Source organism: Meleagris gallopavo, chromosome 1 (genome assembly GCF_000146605.3).
Source record: "Meleagris gallopavo isolate NT-WF06-2002-E0010 breed Aviagen turkey brand Nicholas breeding stock chromosome 1, Turkey_5.1, whole genome shotgun sequence".
Classification (NCBI taxonomy): domain Eukaryota; kingdom Metazoa; phylum Chordata; class Aves; order Galliformes; family Phasianidae; genus Meleagris; species Meleagris gallopavo.
Genome location: NC_015011.2, coordinates 164821557 through 164847683, shown reverse-complemented (window position 1 = coordinate 164847683; position 26127 = coordinate 164821557). Strand labels below are relative to the sequence as shown.

Sequence of the window (26127 nt, the reverse complement as noted above, 5' to 3'; positions counted from 1 at the left end):
TACTTCATCTAAACCTCCCATTTGGGTTTATGTTATGGTATATATCTCTGAATATCAAGAATTCTCTGCCTTCTGTGGTATTTTGAAGGTGCTCACAAATTTCTTTAGGCTTCTTTTTTTTTTTTTCTTGTGCATTTGTTTGATTTGCATTTTGTCTTGAAATTAATTTCTCCCTTGTTATCACATATAATAGCAGGAGAAATCTCCATATTCCTGAAACCTCAATGCTCTTTACAGCAAGTTGATCCTTCACCTTTTTCAAAGTGTCTCCTCTTGATATGTTGCTTTCCCATTTAAGCTCCTGTATGAAATGCAATGGAGCTGCTGCATTTCATCTCTTTATAAACAGCATAAATGTATGTTGTTTTTTTTCTACTAGGGGACATTTTTAGTTGCCATGCTGTTGACAATCCTAAGCCACAGTCTGAGCTGGCTATGCTTCGACGGTATGGTCCTGATGTTCCAGAGCCTATTCTTCAGAAATTAGTAGCTGCTTTTGGAGAGCTGAGGAGTTTAGCTGACCAAGGAATTATTAATTATCCCTATTCTACTAGAGAAGTTGTGAATATTGTGAAGCATTTACAGGTACAGTACATTAGAATTTGTTGATTTTATCACTATTAAATTTCTGATACTTGTAGGAAAAGATGCCATTATTGTTCATGGACTTATATTTCATTTAAGAAAATGCTTGCATTTTGAAAGCATAGTAATACCAGGATGTTCAGGATAAGGATCATAAATGTACATAAGCATATATAGCCATACAGAATACCTGTGATTCTGTTTTTGTTATGTTTGATGTAAGAAAATGTTAAGTGAATATAGTACACAGCTTCATACTAGCCTATATTATGAAATTCCCAGTTTAGCATAGAATACTTGAAAAAGAATGTAGCTGTGCACTTTATGCTATATGGGATTTTTGTTTATATTCATTTCTCAAGTTGGAAACAAGACTCTGTTGCACAACAGAAATATGCCACAGATGGAATTTGTCTAAGTAAGGCATTACATGAATAGTGACTTTGCTGACAGATACTTAGGAATTGTGATAGCTTCCTACATGCATTTTAAATGCAGAATCTTAAATTCTAATGTAATTATTATTATTTTATTATTTTTAAGTTTATGGTAGATTCTGACTTGTATCCTTACGAATTGAAAGATAGGTTTTGATTGCTGTATTTGAACTATAAAGTATCTCAATGACCTCTTAAATGGTAGTGCTTGTTGTTATTTTCTGTTTATAATAAAAAAATAGATAATTTGGTGATTTATAGAGTATTTCCTGAATTGCTGAATTCTAGATTTAGAAAGCACAGTGGAAATGTTAATGGATTTAATGCAAATAGAAAATTTATCATGCATTCTTTGACCTACTTTTCCTTTGTTTAACACTGGTGTAGTATGGTTGAATTCTGCTTTCGCGTTTGTTAAGAACGCACAAAGAATACTGAGGTACTCAGCAGCTTTTTTTGCCTTTATTGGCAAATGCTTTAGCCGTAACACCCAACTCACAGCATCCAAAGGCAGGGACTGGGAGAAGAACAGCCCAGTGTAGGAGTACATCAAGTTCAAGACCATCTAAGGAAACTCAAGGTGCACAAGTCCATTGGATCTGATGGACTTACATCTCAGAAAGCCAACTGTATCCTGGGCTACATGAAAAGAGAGATGGCCAGCAGGGTGAGGAAACTGGATATGAGCAAGAAGTGTATGCTTGCAGTCCAGAAGACTGACGTTATCCTGGGCTGCATCAAAAGAGGGGTGACCAGCAAGGCAAAGGAGTGATTGTTCCCCTCTGCTCTGCCTTCATGAGGTCCCATCTGCAGCACTGCATCTGGACCTGGAGCCCCCAGCACAAGAAAGATGTGGAGTTGTTGGAGTGAGTTCATGGCTTCAGGCCATGAAGATGATCAGAGGTCTGGAGCACCTCTTCTATGAAGAAGGGCTGAGGCAGCTGGGCTTGTTCAGCATGGGAAGACAAGGCTCCAGGGAGAACTCATTGCGTCCTTTCAGTACTTAAAGGGAACTTATAAACAGGAGAGAGACCAGCTTTTTACACTAAAAGCGAGTAGTCCATCCAAATAAATACGTAAGCAAAATACTTTATGAGGATCCAATAACAATTGATAGGTATTTTCTTTCCAAACTGATAGGAGTGCATGCCGTGTTGGTAGTATTACTGATGTCCATTACATACTTAGATCTGAAATAAGAACGGAAATGAGAATGGAAAAATTACAGTCATGAGGAAGAGTAAGGGTGCTGCTGAAAAGCTTATGTTAAATGAACTCTTTGTTGTACTTTCTGGCGTTCCATCCATCCATCTTCTATCTTCAAGTAATCTATAGTTGCCAACTGATGCTGAAACGTATGGGCTTAATTTTTTTTTTTTTCTTAGAGCATGAATAGCATATGGTTGAAGAGTGGAAGAGCTGCACTGCTGATTGTCTTAAGGACAATTGTTCTCTGCTTCTGTCACCTTCACCTAAGTAGATAAGTGTGGACATTTCAAACTGGGTATTGGGCAAGATCAGGGAGGAAGATTCCTGTTTGCTTCACTCGAAGTCAAGTGTAAATGTCCAAATAAATCTTCATCTTGCAACTTTGATTTTTTTCTATAGCATTAGTTTTCAAGATCCCAGCCTCTTTGAAAGGTTGCAAAATTCTGTTTACTGTAACTTGTTTTTCAGTCTGCATAACAAAAAGGCTGGGGTTAGCCTAACGGAAGCAATGAATATAAACATATTGTTTATTCCAAGTAAAAAGCTCTTAGATCTTCAGGTAGAGAAGAAAGAGGAAGGAGGGAAATGAGTCAATGAAATTGCTGGTCTGAAGGAAGGAAGGAGGGAAGTTAGTCATGTTGTTAAACAGCTTCCCTTACAGCAGTTCCACAGTTACAATTTTATTGTACTATTGTGTTGATTTCTTTCATATAATTTTAGGGTGGTATTATTTTTTTTCATCTGGTAAAATAGAATTGAATATTTCAGAGAAAAAAATTACTGTTGATTACTGTTTTCTGAGGGGGCATCATAGCATCAGGGCTTGTCAATTAAGAGAACATTCTGATTGCTGTGACATCAGTATGTAAACATTAGGCTGATCTGATTGGCCTTCAACATACAGGATTGTGTCTACAGTGTAGTTTACAAGGGCATTTTCCTATAAATATTATGCAAATAGGTAACCCATAGTAATTTAGTTGTAGCTTGGATTGCATTCATATGCATTACTTTGATGTTAATTTTTTTCTTACGAAATGGCTTGATGTTTTTTTTTTACTTGTTTTTGTGGAGTTTTTTTGTGAAGCTTGAGATATCAAGCTACTCTGAAGACCTGTAACTGGAGACTGTATACTCCAACTGCCTGACTTGGTTATTGCATCTGTTTCTTCCTGCTAATTGTGTAGAGAATTTGAGTCTTGTAGCTCTAGATGGCAGGTAGCCTGAAGATACCTTTTTTGTCTCACTCAACTGCAATTGTCAGCACGTGTCAAATGTCAGAATTGTTGATGCTAATAGTGGCTTATGGTCAAGCCCAGAAGCTCCTTATGCTGCCCTTAACTGCTAGTGTTGTATACTATTGACTGCTTCTGCACCAACTAATCTACAGGCTTTCACTAGATCTTTTGTATGTTGTTATGCAGAGTCCGGTCACCCAGTATCCCTGGTAGATGTTAATCAGGCAACCCATATTTGTCCAAATAGTAAGTAGTAAACAGTGAAGAGAACTGGCTTTTCTACCAAGCCTATTGAGATTTTTCTCAATTTGAGATATTTAGTTAGTTAGTTTTTCTTACTTTGCCTTCTTTCTTGTTTGTATCTGAGATTGATTTCTGTTCGCAGACAATAGAATAACAGTTTTTGAGTGGTAAATGTGTAAGGTGCCTTATGGCCCTGAAGCCTACATTAGGCTTTTAAGCCTCTCCAGCAAGCTCTTGTGCTAAGATAGCAGCTTAATACATTTTTTTCTGTTCAACTGATCTCAAATGGAAGCTAGGTTTATCACATCCATTTGCATCCTTTTCTGTCTGTGCAGCCCTACACACAACAAATGCTTTTTATCCTTTTGGCCAACGACATTGAGTCTTAGTTACCAGTTACTGAAGATAATGAGGTTTTTGCTGGCTTAATCAGAATCAGTAGTTATGTGGCAGAGAGAAACAGACTGAAATTTATGTCTCTGTGAATGAAAAAGCAAGCTGCTTTTCCTGGCAATAGATGATGCCCATTACAGGGAGAGCAGTGGATGTAGTCTACCTTGTTTTCAGCAAGGCATTTGATACTGTCTCCCACGACATCCTTATAACAAAGTTGAGGAAGTGTGGGGGTAGATGAGTCGACAGTGAGGGGGGTTGACTGGCAGAGCACAGAGGGTCATCGTGTGCGGTGCAGAGTCCAGTTGGAGACCTGTAACTGGCGGTGTTCCTCCAGGGTTGGTGTTGGGTCCAGTCTTGTTCAACATCTTCATCAATGACCTCAATGAGGGGATAGTGGCCACCCTCAGCAGGTTTGCTGAAGATACGAAGTTGGGAGGATTGGCTGACACACCTTAAGGCTGTGCTGCCATTCAGCGAGACCTAGACAGGTTGGAGAGCTGGGCAGTAAGAAACCAGATGAGGTTTAACAAACACAAATGTAGAGTCTTGCATCTGGGGAGGAATAATTGCATGCACCGATACGGGTTGGGGGATGACCTGCTGGAGAGGAGCTCTGCAGAGAGGGACCTGGGCGTCCTGGTGGACGGCAGGTTGGCCATGAGCCAGCAGTGTGCCCTTGTGGCCAAAAAGGCCAATGGCATTCTGGAGTGCATTAAAAAGAACGTGGCCAGCAGGTGGAGGGAGGTGATCCTCCCCCTCTACTCTGCCCTGGTAAGGCCTCATCTGGAGTACTGTGTCCAGTTCTGGGCTCCCCGGTACAAAAAAGACAGGGATCTCTTGGAAAGAGTCCAGCGGAGGGCCACAAAGATGGTGAAGGGCCTGGAGCATCTCCCCTACGAAGAAAGGCTGAGTGAACTGGTTCTGTTTAGCCTTGAGAAAAAATGACTGGGAGGGGACCTGATCCAGGTTTATAAATACCTAAGGTGTGGGGGGCAGAGTGGCAAGGCCAGACTGTTTTGAGCAGTGTGTGGAGACAGGACAAGGAGAAACAGCCAGAAACTGCAGCATAGGAAGTTTCGCACAAATGTGCGCAAGAACTTCTTTATGGTGAGGGTGACGGAGCACTGGAACAGGCTGCCCAGGGAGGTAGTGTAGTCTTCTTCTCTGGAGATATTCAAGATCCACCTGGACGCCTACCTGTGCGACCTGGTGTAGGGAACCTGCTTTGGCAGGGGGATTGGAGTCGATGATCTCTAGAGGTCCCTTCCAACCCCTACGATTCTGTGATTCTGTGAGGCCTGTGTCATGGTGCTGTCAGTACAGGACACGCACAGCCATCTGAAGCCTTTCCAATGCATACAGAGGCAAGTGGAAGTGATCACATGAAGTAGACATTTAAAAAAATAATCTGGATTTGTTACAGTCTGCATACCAGACAGTTGTTGCTTTATTTTCAGAGTAATGGTAGAAGTGCTGTAGAATAAGATTACCTGTTTGTACCAGCAAACTACTTTTTTATTGACACTTGTAAGTCAACAATAGCAATATATGTAGTTGAATAAAGGTTGGATCCATAAAAAAATTATCTTTCACCCAAATTCTGTCACAGCTTTGTATGAAATAAAGCATTGTGTATATAAATTAAATAAAAAAAAAGTTAAGAATTATTTCACTTAATATTTTTAAAAATAGAAAAGAATCCAAACCATAAAAATACTCAAAGGAACGCTCAGAAGTGTTACTTGAAGGGAAGGAACCAATGAATGAGAACCAGACAGACTGATGAGAAATCAATATTTTCTCCAGTAATCTTGTTTTAAAAATCAATAGAAACCAAATGATGGTGTTTTTTTAAATGTTAAACCCAAATGTTCAGACTTCAGTTTCTTCAAGTGAACTGTCATTGTCTTTCTTCAGTAATCAGTTATCCAGGCAGTTATTAAAAAGGGGTTGAATTTGTTCTGATTGGAACAAGAGAGTTGCAATTTTTTAATAACTGAAGTGGAGGGCCTTTTTACAAGTGCTTGTGTTCAGAACGGGTTTTTTGGCAGCAGCAATCAGCTGTACTGATGAAATAAATTGTATTTGACGTCCTACTGGAAGACACAGGACTGTTGGTGTAATTCACTGATATTGATATTGATAATACAAGGGTGGATAGTGATAGGACAGTAGGGAATGGTTTTAAACTGAGGCAGGAGAGGTTTAGGTTAGATATTAGGAGGAAGTTTTCAACACAGAGGGTGGTGATGCACTGGAAAAGGTTGCCCAAGGAGGTTGTGGATCACAGAAAACGCAGAAGCTGGTCTGGTGGTTGGTGACCCTGCACATAGCAGGGGGGTTGAAACTAGATGATCACTGTGGTCCTTTTCAACCCAGGCCATTCTATGTTTCTATGATATTGATGTCAGAATTTTACACAGTGATTCAGAGAAACACAGAAACACTTGGAGGCTGCTATTTGAGGCATGTCACCGAGGCTTCTTCAGCATCTTGTGCAGGGCAGATGAAAGGGTGGGTGGTGAGTAAACAAGGTATCTTGGTGTGAGGTTGTGGGTTCTGCTCTTCAATGAGAAGGGAATAACAAAGAAACCACAGCATTGGTCATAATAAATGTTCTAAAATCTGCAGGGAAAGGTTTTAGTTATACAGAATATGCACAATTATGGAAATGTTTTCTTTTATCAGAAAGAAAACACTTTGACAACAGGCTGAGGCAGTGTTCTGCACTCTGAGTATGAAGTAGGTCTACATCCTTTTAAACATCTATGTCTGATGAACATAGGCTTTTTTGTGCAATGACTCCTAGTTGAAATTTACATTAGAGAATTCAGTACTTTCACTGCTAAACAAAAAAAGTCTTTTTCCAATTAAGTTGCATCCGAAATATTTCTAGTCTTTAGTTAGAACATCTACTGGGAGAAAAGTTTGTGAGTTTTTTTAGAATCCGTCTCATTTGGTAAGGAATGGACATTTTAAACATTATCATACACCAACTGTATTTTGCTAAGCTGTGATAATACAGAACTTCTAATAGCTTCCTCATGAATAGGATTAAAAAGTAGTATATAGTTTAGTATACTTTTATACCAATGCTAGTAACTGAAATATTCTGTGGCATGTATACCATAGATTAAAAAAAAAAGTTTTGTACAAGCCTATTTCTAGCAGTGGTATTCATTTGTACCACAATAGCTAGCTAAATTTAGCATCACTTATGTCTGATATTTTATTTAAGAAATTATATATTTCTTCATTTGGGAAAATATTAAAATCCCCGATAATGGTGATGTATGATTAAGAGTATAAGTCAAAAAAATTCATGAAAAAAATCTGTTCTTATGTTTTAGTTTTTATTTCTTTTAGGACTCAGAAGGTTTTATTAAAATGCTTTTTTACATTTCAGTGATGTGTGTTATATCTTTTTTTTTTTTCAAGTTGCTTTTGTAGCAGCCATTGCTTGCTGATGGGAAAAAATAATCAAGATTTCAGCTCTGTATACTTAGAAATAAAGCAGTTAGGTGGTAAAGTTCTAGGAGATACAGTAATTCAGGTTTTTTAAAAAAAATTCTTTTAAATTGATTTGTTCCATTTACATCCTACATGAGTAAGAATGTGTATGAAAAGACTCAGTGATTTAGATATGTTAATATGTACAACTTAAACAGCAGCTGTTTTTGTCAATGATAGATGAAATCTAAATTTTGGATAATCTGAATTCTAAATACCTTAATGTGCCTTTAAAAATAAATACCTTAAATACCTTAATGTGCCTTTAAAAATAAGGTTATTTAAGCTTGAAATTATGGCAGCATGCATAAAAATCTACGTTTACTTCAAACCGCCTTAGTTTATTGACGTACATGAGGTACATGTGTGCTATAGGAGTTTCAAAAACCAGTGGAAGTACTGATGAAGCACTTAGTAACAATTTTCAGAAGTGCTAAGCTGCCTATAGGCCTTCTGAAGGTCCTGAAAAACCTTTCTGCTTTTCAGTTTGTTCCTGCTACAGGAATTCAATCAGTGAAGAAGTCTTACTGGATTCTAGGTCTTGGTGGGAAATGAGAGCAGAAAAATGTGTTTTCTTCTGGCAGAACAGCAATAATTAAAGGTGTGAGGGGCAGTTTGTAAATCTGGAAGAGAACACTCCTTAAATCAAAAGTACAGTTCTGTAGCAACAGTTAGCACTTTCTTTGTTGGAAATCCTAAATAAAACTTGATAGAACTGTTTTCTTTCTGTATATATTTCAGGTAGGATTTTTCATCATTAAAAAAAAAAGGTTGTCCATTTTCAGTGGCTCTTTCCACTGACATCCATCACAACCTAAAGTTATTTTTAATAAGCAAGCAATTCATCTTCTGCTTTTCCATATTCAACACTGAGAATCAGAATTCTTAAATAAATTATACACTTGAGTGCATGAATATATGTATTTGTGTCAGAACTTCCCAGTTAGCAGTTCCAAATTTAAAAATATATGCTGTTTTATTATGTATTTGAATGATTAGACCACCTTGTGATGTGCATAACAGAAATGATTCTTCAGAACACGAGTGCAAGTGATTATCTAACTGTCTCCTATCTGTTTAATTCAGGTTTAGTATCACAAACTTCATTCTGACTTGAAACAATGTACCTTCTTTTATTCCAGAAATTTATTAAAAATATTTCTTGATCATTTTTATAAGTTGAGCAGAGTTTCTGTTAGAGCTATTAACAGAAGTATTCAGTAAAATAAATCCAGGACTTTGTTCCTTTACAGAAATTCCCAACTGAAGGACTGGCAAATGTTGTTCGAAATGTGTTTGACTTCGACTCCTACAACAACGAAATGCGTGAAATTTTAACCAACACTTTGCACAAATATGGGATACCTATTGGAGCAAAACCAACCAATGTACAGCTGGCCAAGGAGTAAGAGTAACATAAGATACATTTTAAGAAGACATGTCTCTCATGGTCACTTGTTCTGTTATGTTAACTTGCTGCTGCTAACTGATTTTAAACCAACCTGGAATACTTGAAGTAATCCTCTGGTTTAAGTTTCTACGTCTACAACAATTGAAATTCCTTTATGATAGGCTATTTGCTTTTTATTAGTATTTAGTCTTTACTTAATGTCCATGTACATATTGATAGTTTGTATGGTAAACAGACATATATTAATAAAGGGAAATATTTGTTTCTTCACCTGTGTTTTTAATTGAATGGCAACAAGCTTCAGAGGGATGGAGCACCTCTCCTATGAAAAAAAAGGTTGAGGAATCTGGCTTGTTTAGCATGGAGAAGAGAAGGCTCCTGAGAGACCTTCCAGTACTTGAAGGGAGTGTATAAACAGGAGCAGGAACGAGGGTGGATAGGGATAGAACAAGGGGGAATGGTTTTAAACTGAGATGGGAGAGGTTTAGGAGGAAATTTTTCACACAGAGGGTGGTGAGGCACTGGAACAGGTTGCCCAAGGAGGTTGTGGATGCCCCATCCCTGGAGGCATTCAAGGCCAGGCTGGATGTGGCTCTGGGCAGCTTGGTCTGGTGGTTGGTGACCCTTCACACAGCAGGGAGTTGAAACTGGATGATCATGTGGTCCTTTTCAACCCAGGCCATTCTATGATTCTGATAAGCTTTTGTCCTGTTATTTACCGCCTAAATCGGTATAAAAAATAATAGGTTGTCTTCAGTGTTGTTGGGATTTTGTCTTTGATACTCACAAAAGGGTCGGCAAAAATACATATGTAGGATAGAGCAGTGTGTGTAATCAAAGATGCAAGCTCTAGGAATCATTCTTTATGTGTGTGTATGTTGCTATCACTTTAATTGTATTGACACTTTGAGAAGTCTTCCAGCATCAGAAGCTGCTCAAGAATAATCTTTTGACAGGTTGTCTCCCCTCAGACTGCTGTGTATGAACAAAATCAAGTTAAATAATAGTTTTATGTAGAAATGTCACATCAACCGTAAGTCCTGTGCCCATCACCCTTTCTAAACTGTCTTCGTATGTAACCATTTCATGGACAGCAGCGATCTTAAGGAAAACCAGGATGTAAAACCAGGAGCAAATAAACATTAGAATATTTCTAGCTTTTTCTTAACCTACAAATATTGACCAGATCCATAATGAAAGAAGTGATTAGGAATAATTCATTAGAACTAGCTTTTATGTCTTGGCTTCCTAACAAGATTACTGCAGCCTGTCGTGTGTTTTTTCTGCTCTATAAACTCTTTCCAGCTTTTGTGGAAAGCATAAATTAAGGGTTGTTCTGTACATTACTGGAAATAGCAGTGGTGTTTCAGTACAGTTCTTAACGATCCACTGCACTTTTCTACTCCCATCAGATCTCTGTTTCTCAGCTTTTTGCCACTGGTGCCATTTCCATAGTTTTCTGTCTGCCTTTTATAGAAGAAGCATTTGGTTCATTTAATTCATTTGAAATATTGCAGAGGGGCAGGAGTGCCTTATGAATCTTTTTATTAGCACTGTCACTTCAGGTTATTTTCAAAACTTAGTTACTACCTGCAAGTCCTGGGAAAAGAAAATATTCTCCCTACTTCAACGCATATCATAGAATCACAGAATGGCCTGGGTTGGAAGGGAGCTCAAGGATCATGAAGCTCCAACCCCCCTGCTGCAGGCAGGGCCACCAACCTTTCCATTTAATACTAGACCAGGCTGCCTAGGGCCCCATCTAATTTGGCCTTGAATATCGCAACAACATATCATATATATTCAGTAGAGGAAAAATGTTCAGATGTGTCCATGTCTTTAGTGTGGTTGTGTTGCTCCAGCCCTTCTGTACCCTCACTTCTGAAAATCATCAGAAAGCAGACTGGCTCTAAGACCTTTAGTGCCACCAGCTTCTTCAAGACTTTCTTAGACCAGATTTCTGTGCAGTGAGATGGAATGAAGTAGCATTGTCAGGCCCTATTTTTCTTGACAGAGGAACTTTGTGTTATGAGTTCTGTTCTATGTTTTAGTCCTAAATTCTGATCTACTCTCCCTTCTCTTTGCTGTTCATGATGGCTTGGGCTGCTCCCCAGAGAAGCTAAATCATTCAGGAGCAGGGAGGAGAGCAAAACCTCAAAAATCTGGGAGAAAGGAGAAATAAATTTTCCTGAGGGAAGAAAACCATTAGCAAAGCAAATCTCCAGGAAGCTGAAACAGAATGGAAACGGTTTATTTTTTTGAGAATGCAATCTGTAATTCTGTTGCTGTATAAAACAGAGTATCTGTTTTGTTTTAAAATGTAATAAGTACTCACAATTACTAGTGAACCTGTTGATTTCTAGGATGTTGTACATGAGAGTAATGTGTAAGGAATTAAAAACTGAATCCATATTCTAGTGGAAGCTGATATTCTATTGAGATAACAGGAAGGAGTTATTGCTGATTGCAACACAAATAAAATCAGTGTTTAAACATTGCTATCTATTAATATTCATAAATTCTATGATTCTATAAATAGGCCACAAACAGGCAGTGAATATTCTGTTGGGTCTTTGACTGAATGAGGGAAATAATGAAATACACTTTCCTTATTACGTGCCTCAATGGTATATTGCTGGCAGCTGAGTGTTTATATGATCTGTAGCATCCAAACCATTTTCTGTTTCCAAATATTTCACTGTCTTTGGCTATCTAACTGCCTTGGCATATTGTCCATGCTCAGAATGGAGATGGAGTGACTGCCTCCCTGTGGGTGCTGCCTTATCCAGGTTGCTTGAGGTTTGCTGTATGCCAGTAAGAAATGCTAATGTGCCTTTCCTCCATGAGTTGGAATGATTAGAGGATGTTAATGTTCGTTCCTTCACTTTTTCTCCTTACGTTCTCAGTGAAAAAAATAATACCAAAATTGGCCAAGGCTCATATGTCATCCCAAAGAATTTTTTTGAGATTTCTCCTTGTTCTGGAAAGAGTATCAAAAGGAAGAAAAACTAATGACTTATGTTTAGAGTGGCCAGGTTGGAGGAGAGAGGGGAAATAATTTTAACTGTAGGAACAAGCATCATCAAATGGGGCTTTTAATAGTCTAAGCGAACTTCCTTAAAATAGACTTCAGAGATATTTATAGCAAGGGAGAGGGAAGTCTTCTGTTCTCTTGCCAAGTTATGTAGCTGTATAATAATGTGCAAGTGCTTGTAATACAGAATGCAGTTTTGATAGGTCTCTTTATGAGCAACAGATCCTAAATAAAAGAAACCAAAAGCGATGAGTTCACTAGCTTGAATGCATTCATGCCTATCAACAAAGTCAAACTGCTTTTAATGGCTGCAAATCACCAGACAAAATGTCCCTGTTCTGCTGTCAAGCTACTTTGTCATATGCCAGCATTTTCTTTTCCTTTATAAATGATTTTTGCTGTAGCCTATGTGCTTCTTCCCTAAGTAAAATGTACAGAAATAAAGAACTTAGACCAGTGAAACTAAGTGAGGCTCTCAAAGAAGGGTATGCCAATCCTGTAGGCTGCTGAAGGCAGTGGCATGCTCTCACATTTGTATTACATTACCTATGTTCATGTGAACAGTGGCAAAATTGCATTTATTGCATTTAATATGCGTTTATTGCGTAGTTAACTTTCCACAGTGTTTACTCTGCTTAGTTAACTGTTTTTAGAGGAACGTGTTGCTTGCAATAGTCCCTTGAAGGAGTACTATCACATCCTGCCTGACTCGAGTACAGCAAAGCAAGAGATGGCTTGGATGTATTTTACTACATGCCCTAGATAATTCAGAATGGAAGAGTGTTTCATCTGAGACCATGTTATGTGAGAGATTCCTTCTTTTATCATGCTGTTCAGGTTATGACGTTATTAGTATTCCAGAAGGCTAAATTCTCTGGGCAGCCTGGTCTGGTGGTTGGTGACCCTGCACATAGCAGAGGGGTTGAAACTAGATGGTCATTATTGTCCTTTTCAACCAAGGCCACTCTATGATTCTATGATTTTTGTCATTTAAAACATGAAAGAAATGACATATTTTAGTGAGGAAGAATTTTGTGCAAGAAAATCTTCAAATGTGGCAAGTTGGAAGAATGCTGTTGTTTAAATGATTTATTCCATATCAGTTGCTGATTAATGAATATAAAAATACATTTGTTCCTACATTGTTTGACAGACTGCCATTACCAGATCATAAATTTATGGGCTACTGGAAAATTGATCAGCCGGGGAATGCACAACAGAAACTGCTGTGTCCCACAGAAACTCAAAAAATAGATGTAAAGGTTTGTCTCTTTTTTCTTTCTTTCTTTCTTTTTTTTTTTATACAGCACTCTTTTTATGTATTGGGATGGGAAGAATCTCGAGTGTAGTTTCTTCAGGAAAAAGAGCATATGCAAAGTTTGATCCTTGTTACCTGCTTATGCTTTGTAATGCTGACTTGAAAAATGAACTGTTATGTGTACCTCACCCTCAGAGTGTAGGCTGCCCTTTAAAAATCACTACGTTTGCTCAGAAGTTCTTGAAAAGAGCTATTTATAAGGACACTGAAAATATTTGAAAGAACTCTGCAGTTGGTTTGGATGCTTGGAGGTGGTTGGCTTCAGCCCCCAGACCTCAGTTTTTGGATAAGATCAGAGACTGAAAAGAAAGCTTCTTTCTGTATTTATTTTACACACAACTGAATTCTTAAGGGTCTTTGGCACTGCCAGGATTGAATCTGAAACTTTGGTACAACTTGACCTGCAGCCAAAACTTTAAAATCCTTTTCAGCTAACTATTGCAACAGTAAGTAAGGAAAAACCCTGAACTACTAATTCGATCTGGAATTTGTAAAACAAGAAGTTGCCACTGAACTTCTTTGGGACAAAAAATATATTTTGATTTCTTTTTCCCTTGTATGGATTGAATTTTATCAGAACGTGATATTGCTCCCAGACTGTTGAGCAATAATGGTTGCAAACTGACCCACTAAGAAGGGAGACGTGGTGGTTGCTATACTGCAAAGAAAATGACAGCAAGAACATTCAAAGAAAGCTTGCAGAAAAGCATTTCTCCTTCCCTGCCATTAATCTGTTTCTGATGTTATTTGTATTAATGGTTTTGAAGAAGACTTCTAGATATTAATACCAAATAGTAAACAAATTATTTTAGCAAGTCCTCATTACTGTTTATTTCAGGGCCCTGTGTACTTAAATATTCAAGGATTTCCACTGGAACGACATGAAGCCCGGTCCCTCAACTTCACAGAAGAGCTTGCTTATTGGACACTGCCTTTGGATGAAACTAACCTTGTTTGCGATGTCACTGTCACAAAAGGTGCAGTAAGAAATGCAATTAACTATTGTAATGGTCCCCAGTGTCACAGATATAGGAAATATCCTGGAGATGAAGAAAAGTTGGGCTATTGACATCATAAATGCCTACTGATGGCCAGTGACAGAATAGAGAAGAGCAATACATGTGATTGTAGGGGTAAAAACAACACTTCAGTGTATGTTCAGTAGTTAGTATTTATGGTTTTGTTTGCAAATGACTACAGGAATAATACTAGGACTTGGAGTATAAGAAAGATCTGGAACAGTTCAGCCTGGAGAAGCATGAAAGAGGATCTTATCAATGCTCATAAATATTTAAATAGTGAGAGTAAAGTGGATAGGGCCAAGCTCTTTTCAGTGATGTGCGGTAACTGGAAAAATGGCAATGGGCAAAAACAGAAACACAGGAAGTACCATAAAAACATGGAAGAATTCCTTTACTTTGAGGGTGACAGAGCACTGGGACAAGCTGCCCAGAGAGGTCGTGGAGTCCCTCTGGAGAAACTCAAAACCAGTCTGGATGTTTACCTGTGCAACCTGCTGAATGGAACTGCTTTAGCAGTTGGACAAGGTGATCTCCAGAAATCCCTTCCAACCTCCATGATTCTGTGATTCTGTGAAAAATAATTTATCTTTTTCCACTTTTTTTCTTTTTTCTTTTAGCAGTAGTTGAAATTAAAAAAAAATAATCAATCATTGGAAAGCAAGCATAATTTCAGTGATACACTGTGGTCTTTGTAAGGATATGCATCCTTCTCAAACTAGGAGAAGGATATTTAAAGTAGAACACAGCCACAAAATTGCAAGTCTGTCTAGTTTTTATGTCCAACACTGTAATGCTTCAGAAAATGATGCTTTGACTTCTCTTTCTCTGGGTCAGTTCAGTTTTAAAGCAAATCTTACAACTTGCAGAGTGCTGTGCTTAAAATGATTTTAATTCTTTCTCTCTGAATCAAGCCTGCTTTAGTTATTTATATTAATGTACCAAAGTGAGTTGCATCATTGGCAATGTTCATAAACTTCTTCAGAGTTTATCCTTAAGCGACTAAACTTTGTAATGTATTATAAACAGATTGCTGGTGATCAGTAGTGGAGTGCTGCTTTTCCTGCTTGTAGCCTGAGTTCCAAATACATTCACAAGCTTTCATGACTGTTAAAGAGAAAGCGTGTAACTTTGGTTTAGTTTTGAGCTTTGTCTGAAGGCCAGCATGAAGTGCTCTTTGTGAAAGGTTTGCTTTCATCCCTTGTGTATATTAAATATATTAATTGAAAGAGAGAATGAGCTAGAGAAGGAGGGAGAAACAGAATTATAAACAAACAAAAAGATCCTGGCACATTTTGCATATGCTGCCAGGCCTTATCTAGGCAATTATGTCTTGGACTACTTGTTTAAAGAGTTCACAGTGTTGTGGCAAGAGCCTCCTTAAGAGGGATATGCGATGTCTGTTGCCTTCTCTTATTGTTACTGTTCTTATTTCAGAAGAGGAAACTGACAATGTTCTTTATGTTACTACCTGCAATCCTGTTTCCTTGTACTTCATGAATGTCTCTAGTAAGAATGGATACTTTGTGGATTTGTATGACATCTTCCCAAGAACAGTTGGACATGTCTGGCAGCCTTTTGTGACTGTGGCACCACTGGGAAATCCACTCAAAGGTCAAGTGATTCTGCATGAAGAGGAGGTAAGAAAAATAAAAAAGAAACGAAGACCAACACGCAACTAAAAAACTGCAGCTAAATGTTTAGTTATGAACAGAAGGCAGAATCACTAAGGTGTCTCCTCTATAGACAGAAATAGGCTGGATAAGTCTAGCTGCTTCTGAGTGCTCTATTTTTCATTATACTTGCAGTCTGAGACATACCTCAGCTTTAGTTTTTATGTGGAGATTTTTCTCTTGCACTTTGTAGGTGATTTACTAGAACCTTTTATGTCCTTTTGCATTATTGAAACTGAGTTCTACTTACTTCTCCCGCTGATAGAGGAAGGTTGGCCTTTATGAAGGAAGGGATGCTGAATTGAGTTCAGGAGTCTCAGTCAAGCAGCATGTATTTGAAAAGTATGGAGTAAGCTGTTTTATGTTGTGAATTTAAGTTCTTGCTCTCTTTTTACTTTTTGAGCAGTATATGAAGGAGACATTTTCTGAGTCACAAAGTGAAGTGCTACTTACGTGTGCTTCATGCCACTGTTTTTGCATTCTTTTGTGAATCCTGTTGCATTCTGTAACATCTAGAATACAGATACTTGAAAGGCCTTGTAAACCTTGACATTTAGTGTATCAGCAATGAAAATTTAGAACCACCGAAGAATTGAGGGTTGGTTTGACTTAAATTCTTTTTTTCAGAGTCAATTAATGCATACTTTCCAGAGATTTTTGACTTTCTAGTACTGTTAGTTGTTGAGTTGAACAATTCCAATTTAAAACCTTTTTGCCCAAGAGTAAGAAGAGACAAGAGTTGACAAAATGCGGCTGATTAGTATTTGTATTTTATGGTTATTAATCATTACTCATGTTACCTACCAGTCACAGTGGTTTTGTGTTTAGTCTAGTCATTAGCATTGATTAATTTTTCCTTTTCCTTTTGTTTTGAATTTCGTCTTCCCATTTTTCAGTATGGGAGAAATGCCCATTTAGCAGAGCTTTTCCTACACTGAATTGGGGTTTAAGTAGTTTTCAGTCATTCCATAACTAGTATTAGAAGAACAAGAAGGACATGGAGTTGTTGGAGCAGGTCCAAAGGAGGGCCACAAAGATGGTCAAAGGGCTGGAGCACCTCCACTATGAGGACAGGCTGAGAGAGCTGGGGCTCTTCAGCCTGGAGAAGAGAAGGCTGCGAGGAGACCTTATAGCAGCCCTCCAGTACCTGAAGGGGGCCTACAGTAAAGCTGGGGAGGGACTTTTTATATGGGCACATAGCAACAGGATGAGGGAAAATGGTTTCAGAGTGGAAGATGTAGACTTGATATTAGAAGGAAATTCTTCACTGTGAGAGTGGTTAGACACTGGAACAGGTTACCCAGAGAGGCTGTGGATGCCCCCTCCCTGGAAGCATTCAAGGCCAGGCTGGATGGAGCTTTGAGTAACCTGGTCCAGAGGGAGGTGTCTCTGCCTATAGCAGGGGGTTGGAACTTGATGGCCTTAAAGGCCCCTTCCAACCCAAACCATTCTCTGATTCTAGTATCTCTGTGATAGCTTTGTTCCAGAAAAATTTTTCAAGTGTTGATTCCGTTCTCTGGTCTCAAACACAGCAATCAAATTTAATACCTTACAAGAAACATAATTCTGCCTTTGGTAGAGCTGCATATGCTTTCTTTAGATTTGTCTTGGACACTTTTGAATGCCAGCTGTAAAGATGTGATTCTGAAGATACCTGTTATTGAGATTGCTTGTACAGTTGTCTTGAACAGTTATAGCTGTATGATTTGGGCTATTTTGGGATGGACATAACAAATTTGTATAATTCTAAACAATACTTGGCCTTTCTTTTTTGGCAAAGTCAATGCAGGAAACTGTAAAACAGATGGCAGTCTATCTTGTGTCTAAGAATGTTTAGAATGTCTTACACTTTTTAATATAAAGCCCAGCAATATTCTTTGCTTTCTGAGTGTCTGAGATTCCCACCATGAAAAAAATTGCCAGGCTATATTTGTTTTAAACCAAATCACAGGAGGATTGTCTTTCAGCAGCAAGGTTTTAATCAGAGATCTGTTCATGAAGCTTTGCATTGTTAATTAAGTCTATGACTGGCTTTGCCTATCTTTATGGCATGCATTTTTCAACAGCAGTGTGACTTAGCTCTGAAATAAAGGTTGCTCTGGAGTAGCTCATTGTCCCTTTCCAGCTGACTTCCACTAAGCTGTAACCTCTTTTTTTTTCCCTGACAGTGCTTAAATATTGTCAGGGAAAATATAAATAAGTCAGTTTCCAGACTTGCCTCTCTTAGCAAGTGCTAAATTGAACAAATCCTGTCTGAAAATAAACCCACTTATACTGCTCGAAAGTAATACTGAGTTACAAAGTATTGCATGCTTTGCATTAATTTAGGACTTGCTACACAGAGTTAATATTAAGGTAGACCTTACTGAGTGTGAACGTATGTTCCAATAAACTACACATTTGGTTGCAAACAGTCATTGTGTACTTAGGACACTATTCAAAAGTTATTTTAGACTCCCTGGGTAACTTAAGTAAGCATCTTACACAGGAAAAAAAAAAAAGAAAAGAAAGAAAGATGAAAATGCTTCTTTTGTGTATTGCATGTTTGTATCCATGGGCTACATTAATAATTTATTTAGGATTGCTTTTCAAGTGAGGTACCAAAACACAACCATACGCAGCTGTTGTAGTCTTCACAGCCACTGCCATCCTTCCTTATATTAGGGCTTGTGATGAGATCTCTGGATTTGTAGTTCCCATTTAATTAAAAGATCTATTCTCAAATAGTTTAATTTTTCCACTGGGAGCTTTGGTTTTGTTCCTAACTCTTCCTGTGATGGAGCCACGGAAAAGTCATGCACCTACAATACACCTGTGAAATGAGGTGGATGTTACCATACATGAAATTAAGTAGGATACTATTTATGATACTAGCAAGGAAGTGTATAGTCTGTGCTAATTATCTGAGTGCCATATGTATCTGTTGAATGGATAAAGGTGATCTGAAAGAAGATTCATCCTGGCTAAGCTAGAGCATAGATAATTGCCCTCTGGAAGTGCCTGTCTACTTGAAGAGTAGAGTCTTCCTTTGGGTGTACTGAGGTCTCTGGCAGCGTTAAGCTCAAAATTTGCATCATTCACATGTTAATACAAGTGGATCAGTGGCACATTTGTATTTGGGGCATGACTCCAAGGATCTCCTACATGTGCTAAGGATGCATCAAACAAGTCTGCTAAAAAGACAAGTAACATAAATTGTATGTGTGATGCTTTAGAGATCGGTCTACGTACATTTACAAAAAGACAGAAATATTAACAGTATTTGTAGAAATCAGAAGCTATACTTAAAAAAATACAAATAAAAAATCACTTGACAGCTGGTATTGCCTAATTAGTGGTTTTATGAAATATCAAAAGCTATAAATTTTTTCCAAGTTTTTTATTTAATCAAGGTCTTTGAAAATGAATGTTTATAACTAAGTTTTAAAAAGAACCATTTAAATCGTTGATAACTGCTGGAAAAGATGAGATGATGATATTGTAGGTCTTAGAATAAGCTTGTAATTTATTTCTCAGATAACATCCATCTGGATTCCGTAGAGCCCTCCAGTGAAATAAAATGAAAAATTGCCATTCCTCCTTGTCCCTTTGAATAAAATTTTACTGGAGCTGAACTTCTTCAGGATTTAATTTTATTGTATAAATCAGACATTTATCTGCTTTTAAGGCATCTCTACATCTTCTCGGAAGAAAGACTAGATTATTCCATTCTATGAAGTGACCAATGGGCTCAATGAGCACAGCCTCTTTTGACTCTTTGTTTAATCTGAGCTGACAGTCTTCTGAAAGCTCAGATCGTTTACTTGCAAAATGGAAATTGTAACGTAGAGGGGAAACATGCATCTTTTCAAAGCCTCTGCCCCATCCTCCCCACAAGTATTATAGGGTGTACCCCTATTTCTTAAAGCCACAAGCGTACCTATTTCCTATAACTTTTTCTTAATGCATTCCTAATATATTTACAACTTGAAAGAATAGCAAGTGAAAAGAATATTGAAAAGCTCTGTTATGATTTTATATTGGATGCATATAGGAAGAAAATACACATTGAGCATTGATTCACATATAAATTAACTGCGTACTTCATTATTTTCTTGCAAGTTGAAAGGCTGCAATCAAACTGAGTAACCTACAGTGAGCACAATGAACTTTGTCCAGGCAGTGTCAGCCAGCTTCCTTTAACTCTGCTTTTATCTTTTTCTGTCAGGAAGTGGGGTAGGAAGGGAAGGAAGTGCTTTTCCTTGTCCCACATGCTGCTGGGTCTTTGTCAGAGCTCCCAGATAGCATGTAGTGAGAGGGAGTATGTGACATAGGAGTTGACGTAGGGATCCACCTTGCTCACTGCGTGGAAACATCCTTGAAAAGAAGATTGTTTTTAACATGTTGTGATCTAGACAGACACGTGAGGATCTGGGAATGGAATCATAGAAACATAGAATCATAGAATGGCCTGGGTTGAAAAGGACCACAGTGATCATCTAGTTTCAACCCTCCTGCTATGTGCAGGGTCACCAACCACCAGACCAGGCTGCCCAGAGCCACATCCAGCCTGGCCTTGAATGCCTCCAGGGATGGGGCATCCACAACCTCCTTGGGCAACTTGTTCCAGTGTGTCATCACCCCTTTGTGAAAGAATGACTTGCAGCCTCCCAGCACTAGCATCTGAAGCCTCTCGTCTGTGTAACATTCTTATTTATGCATTCAGGAGAAAGGTCTACAGCAGCAGTATTGCCACATGTGCATCACTCCAGAGGTCGTGGAGTGGCACTAATAGAAAAGATGCTTGTGGACATGAGACAAGGTGAGTGTGCACTGTCCAGAGCTTTGAATCACTCATCTGAAGCTCACAGCAAAGAAGAGTGTTTGCAGGCTTGCATGAGCACTGAGGACAGAAAAGAATGAAGCAGCGAAAGTAAGCATGGGGAGAAGAATACAAGAGGGTTAAACTGAATTGTTTATACTGTCTTACTCTGAATTTGAAATTTATTCCTTCCCGTAGCTCTGCTCTGTCCACAAGTCCATAAGAAACAGCTTCCCATACCAGCAAAGTGAAATCACAGCCCCGCTTGGTTTCAGGACTTTTAAGAGGAAAATGCTTGCTAAAATAAAACAGCAGTAAGGAAAGGGAAACTTTGCTGTAACTAAAAATAAAGGCCCGGCACTTCATGGGATTGGTTATTTCATCTGTCCAAAGTTTGGAATTCCAGACACTGGGGTCGTGAGGTCGCCCAAAGGTTACTTTTCTCCCAGTCAAGAACAAACATAGCGGAATTGCACACCAGCCTCTTTTCCCAGCCCACTTGAGGAGTTGCCAAAGCTGCTTTTGGACGTGTTTGCAGTGACGCAAAAATCTATTCTTAAACACAGACAGAATATACATTAGTCACTTAGCACAGAAGGAAACCATTAACATCAAAAGGGGTGGAGTAGAAAGGTTTTTTATATTACCAACTACTCTCATAAATTTAACGCTAAGTGGAAGAATGTAATTGATTCGTATGTGCTCTTTATCTCATGTGGAAGGCGAATGCGTTTCTTTGGTTCAGCAGCACTGCTGCAGAACCATATAAATAAAACATGGCAGAAAACCAAAATCCAAAGCAAATGCCCTATTTGTTTCCTGAGCCACGTTTCTGTAATTTTGGTTTGTAATACATAAGCAAACTTCTTTTTTCAGACGTATTGAACTCCAGCTGAAATTCCCAAATGCTCCAAATAACATGGTAATATTTTACGTGCTTTACCATATTTAGCTTCAAATGACTGTCATCACTGAATGAAGTTAATTCTCCCAAATAATCCTAGTGAAAGTATGAAGCATACCCAAAAGGAACAGAAACACTGTGACTCAGATTGTTTGTACTTGTTTTATTTAGGACGATTTTGTGGGAATTTATGTTTTACTCCCTTAATGTCTATCGTGCGTTATTGCAGATGTTGTACGTGGACAGTTTACTTTTAGTAAGCCTTTGCAGAACCTAATGTCCTTGCAGAGCCTAATGCTTCCTTAAATGGCAAACAAAAAATTAAAGCCAACGCTTCATTAACGTGTTCTTTTGTACCTTTTAAATTTCATTTGATGCAGGTAAGGCTGCCTCTGAATGATTGTTCCCTTGAACTGTTAGTTAAATAAGTTAGGAGCAGCTACAATACTTTGTAAAAAGGCATGTTTAAAGTGACCCTGCATAAAAGCTAATCCTTCAAGCTGTGTATTTTCTGTGTCAGGTGCATTCATCCATATCAAGCACTCCAGACTTGGCTGCAGCACCTCAGACACGTTAGGTCCATGTGGCACGTGGATCACAGCAGTGGAGACAGCTGTGGCACTGTGCAGTGGGCAGGGAAAGCTTCATCCATACTGCACTCCCTGCCCCGTGTGTGACCTGGAGGTGGCAAGGGGAAGTATTGGTCCCCTTCCCCATCATTTGACATCGATGAGGCATTGAGTAACAGTCTGAGAAATCTGAAGTTGTTCAAAAGTTAGCATACCGTATCTTCACATGTTTTATGTGGAGGATGCTTGCAATACTGTTCAGAATCCTGTCTTGGTATTAATCCTTTAGAGTCATCCTGCTGTCCTCTGGCAGCATCCTCCTCCTGACACTAAGCTCACTGAGCACCCAGGTCACGGGATTTTCACACATTGGGGTTTTTAATAGGCTTCAAGGAATTGGAAGCTCGAAGTGTGGCAGAAAATACTAAGCCATTTGTAAGTTGTATGTTAGGCAATAGGTACTTCGGAGTAATGCTAAGGAAACATAAAAATTGAAAGCAAATATTTTAGTGGCTTGACAGAGCAAAACTGGTATGTCTTGCACATGTAGCTGGCTACAGATTAGACATGCTAGTCTAGTTTCTGGAGCTTATGTGGGAATGGATGTGAGTTGTATAAGAAAAACACCATGGAAAAGCTGAAATACTCATTCAAGCCCTTTTACAGGTACTTAGCTTGCACAATTACGTTTCTCCTTGAGCACTGAAATAGACCAAGAATATTCAGCCTGCATTTTCCAATGAAGCCTAGATAATCTTTTCAAAAAGCTGCTTGAGTTTCAAGAGTGCTTCAAAAAGATTTATTGTAGATTCTGAAATGGGTTTGAGATGTACGCAGATCTGCTTTTCTTTTACAGAGCAATGTTGTGTTGTTGTTGGATACAAACAGTGGTGCCATTCGTCGGCTTTTGCTCTCACCAGATGCTCAAGATTCTCCCAGGAGAACACCCTGGTGGAGCAGCAAGGAGGAGACGGTGAGAAATAACGCTTGCCTCTGAATCATAGACTGGCTTGGGTTGGAAGGGACCTCAAGGATCATCAAGCTCCAACCCCCCTGCCACAGGCAGGGCCACCAACCTCCCCATTTAATACTAGAACAGACTGCCCAGGGTACCATCCAATCTGGCCTTAAATACCTCCATGAATGGGGCATCCACAACCTCTCTGGGCAGCGTGTTCCAGCACCTCACCAGTCTCATAGTAAAGAACATAACATACTCTTTTTGTTGGAAATCATAGCTTAATATTGCAAAAACAGCACCAGGATTGTCTCTCTTATTGTTTGGGGGACCCAGGCACTGAATTGTTTACTCTCACAGCAAAGATATAAATGTCATATTGTCAGAGGATGTGTGTATTTAATATCATCCTCCTTGAAGCTAGAAGTGGGAATAACAGAACGTTTTGTTACAAGGGATTATATCCAAAGTAATGAACTAAATTATGATGCAGCTGTATGATTTGGGACAAGACAGTCTAGATAGTATTTTGGGAGGTAATTAATGCAGTGAGATAGTCACAATGTAGGAAAAAAAAAAAAAAAGTTGTACGCTTTGAGGGGGGTCAGGGAAACTCACTGGAGATAATCTAAGAAACCCTAATTGCTGTACAACTTATTTTTGTACAGAGCAGTTACAAAATGTGCCGAGAGTTTTCACACAAAAACTGGCTGGTGTTCTACAAGGAGAAAGGGTGAGATTGAAATCATATGCTTGTATTTTATTGATCTATAATGGTTCACCTTGCATAAATGCCTGTCTAATTATTCTTCTTGTGGCTTCTGATTTGACAGAAACCGACTTATTGTACTCGATGTATTAGAGGGCCAAACTCACACCATCTCACTGCCGATCAATCTGGAATCTGTCTTCCTGGTGGCTGAAGACCGGTGGCTCTTGGTGGAAAGTGAAACAAATCAGTCAGTTAAGACTGATTTTCTTAATGGCATTATTTCTCATTTGTCCTTGGTTGATGTTCACTCTTGGTCTTAGAGTTGTTTTTTAACCCTGTAGGATGACTAGACTTAAACAGCTGGTGCTTAAAGTGCAGACCTGTTCTCGTGAAAGAGCAAAAAAATTAACAGAGTGTGCCTACATTCTCACCTCTGAAAATCTAGACTAGATTTAACTGTATGCATGTTTTATTGAGGTGGTGTTATTTTTGGCTATTAGAATGTTGGTGAACCTAGCTTTGGAAAGACAGCCTCGTAGTCCAGGGTTACACCTACTTGCTTTACTTCCTAGTCACATGAAAGAATATTGGTCTTCTTTCTTATTTTTATATGAATGTGCAGCGGGTAGATGTGGGTCAATAGTCATCAGCAGACAAATATGCCTCTGGCCGGCTTACCCTTTCCTATCTCACAGATGTTAGGTAAATCACCTAGTTTTACCAAAAGGTGTTGATAGCCTTGTTTATATAAATGTAGAAAGTTTTCAGAAAATTGAAGTCCTTGTTTAGAGTTACAAGCTTACTCTGGAATTATTATAAATATGTGTCCTTTACAGGAAATTTCTTTTAACGAAGCGTGTCCATATGGAGGCTGAAGACAGTGAGGCTTGCCAGCTGTATGCATTGAATGAAGAGCCAGCTGACATGGGATTTGGCTTAACAACGGGTATTGAATGCAAGCTTGGCTTGTTCTTTTTTTTTTTTTTTTTTTCTTAATTCATTTCTGTGTTTGCAGCTGCACAAACAAGGCTCTTTTGCTTTAAAAGTCCGGGTAACCTTCCCTCTGATTCTCTTTTTGTCCTCCCCTGGTCACGTGTGGTTAACAACTTCTCACAAAGCATGGCAAATTCCATGCTCAAACTTCAGGTTGTTGAAATAAAGCATTTGAGGCCTTCAGTCATGGACTTTCAGGAAATGTAGAAGCATACATAAAGGGAAAGGAAAAAGATTACTGGGCAGTCAGCAGCACATAGAAGGAGTCACATCAGTTGGCGAATGCAGTCTGTACACTCTTGCAAATCTATTATACACACTTAGTTGAGCTAGAATACATTCCCTAATGCTTTTAAAAACCAAAAGGTCTGAAAGGAAGTCACTATTCATGAAGATATACAGAAAGTGTGCAGGAAGCCTCTAGGGCCATCATACCTGTGTTAAGAGTTAGGGGAAATTTGTGCTTTAAAAGTCCCAGATGGTGCTGGGAAGTGAAACATGTCTTCTGCTACAGAAGAAGGCAGAAATCTCCAGTGGCCATCGTTCTGCCTGGTAAGGTCTGCTTGTCTTCAGATCTGATGACATGGTCAACCCTGAGCATTTGATCAGGTTTAGTAACACTAGAAGTCTATGTTCATCCCACCTAGCAGTTAATGGGTTTTGTCCTCTCTCCAGTGTCCAAGAGAGACAGAGGGAAAAAGAAAGCACTATATTTATATTCATTAAAGAAAAAGGAAAAGTCTTCCTGATCCTTGTGGCTAGCCTAAGTATGAAGAATGAGGTAAACACGGTGTAAACATCATAGAGGCAAATATTACTGACAAACAACAAATAAGTCTTATTTTATACAAACAGCAACAAGTTTGATACTACGTACTCTTCATAGCTGAAATATCTAGGATCCTTTTTTATCTTTTGTGCAGTTTTTCAAGTTATCAGGCTCCATCAGAGCACAGTTTCCTTCCCCTTACTAACATATTTAGAAACTATTATAAAGTGTCATTCCTTAGATGGGTAGAAACCCTATTAATTTCCAGTCTTAAAGTATTTGTAGACAGTGTACTTCTGCATGCTTTTTCTGCTGTATTTATCCTTTGTTATCTTTTTTTTTTTTTTT

At 38.6% G+C, this 26127-nt stretch overlaps 1 protein-coding gene across 1 annotated transcript in view; it reads left to right on the top strand.

The window, feature by feature from the left end:
* Nucleotides 1–26127, top strand: part of VWA8 (von Willebrand factor A domain containing 8) — a 91975-nt gene that overhangs the window by 55523 nt on the left and 10325 nt on the right. The window contains exons 15-23 of the mRNA XM_019612065.1: nt 380–585; nt 8872–9023; nt 13217–13325; nt 14220–14358; nt 15838–16040; nt 23204–23320; nt 23974–24038; nt 24139–24264; nt 24854–24963. Of these exons, the coding sequence (XP_019467610.1) occupies nt 380–585; nt 8872–9023; nt 13217–13325; nt 14220–14358; nt 15838–16040; nt 23204–23320; nt 23974–24038; nt 24139–24264; nt 24854–24963 (1227 nt within the window). The remainder of the gene's footprint in view (nt 1–379; nt 586–8871; nt 9024–13216; nt 13326–14219; nt 14359–15837; nt 16041–23203; nt 23321–23973; nt 24039–24138; nt 24265–24853; nt 24964–26127) is intronic.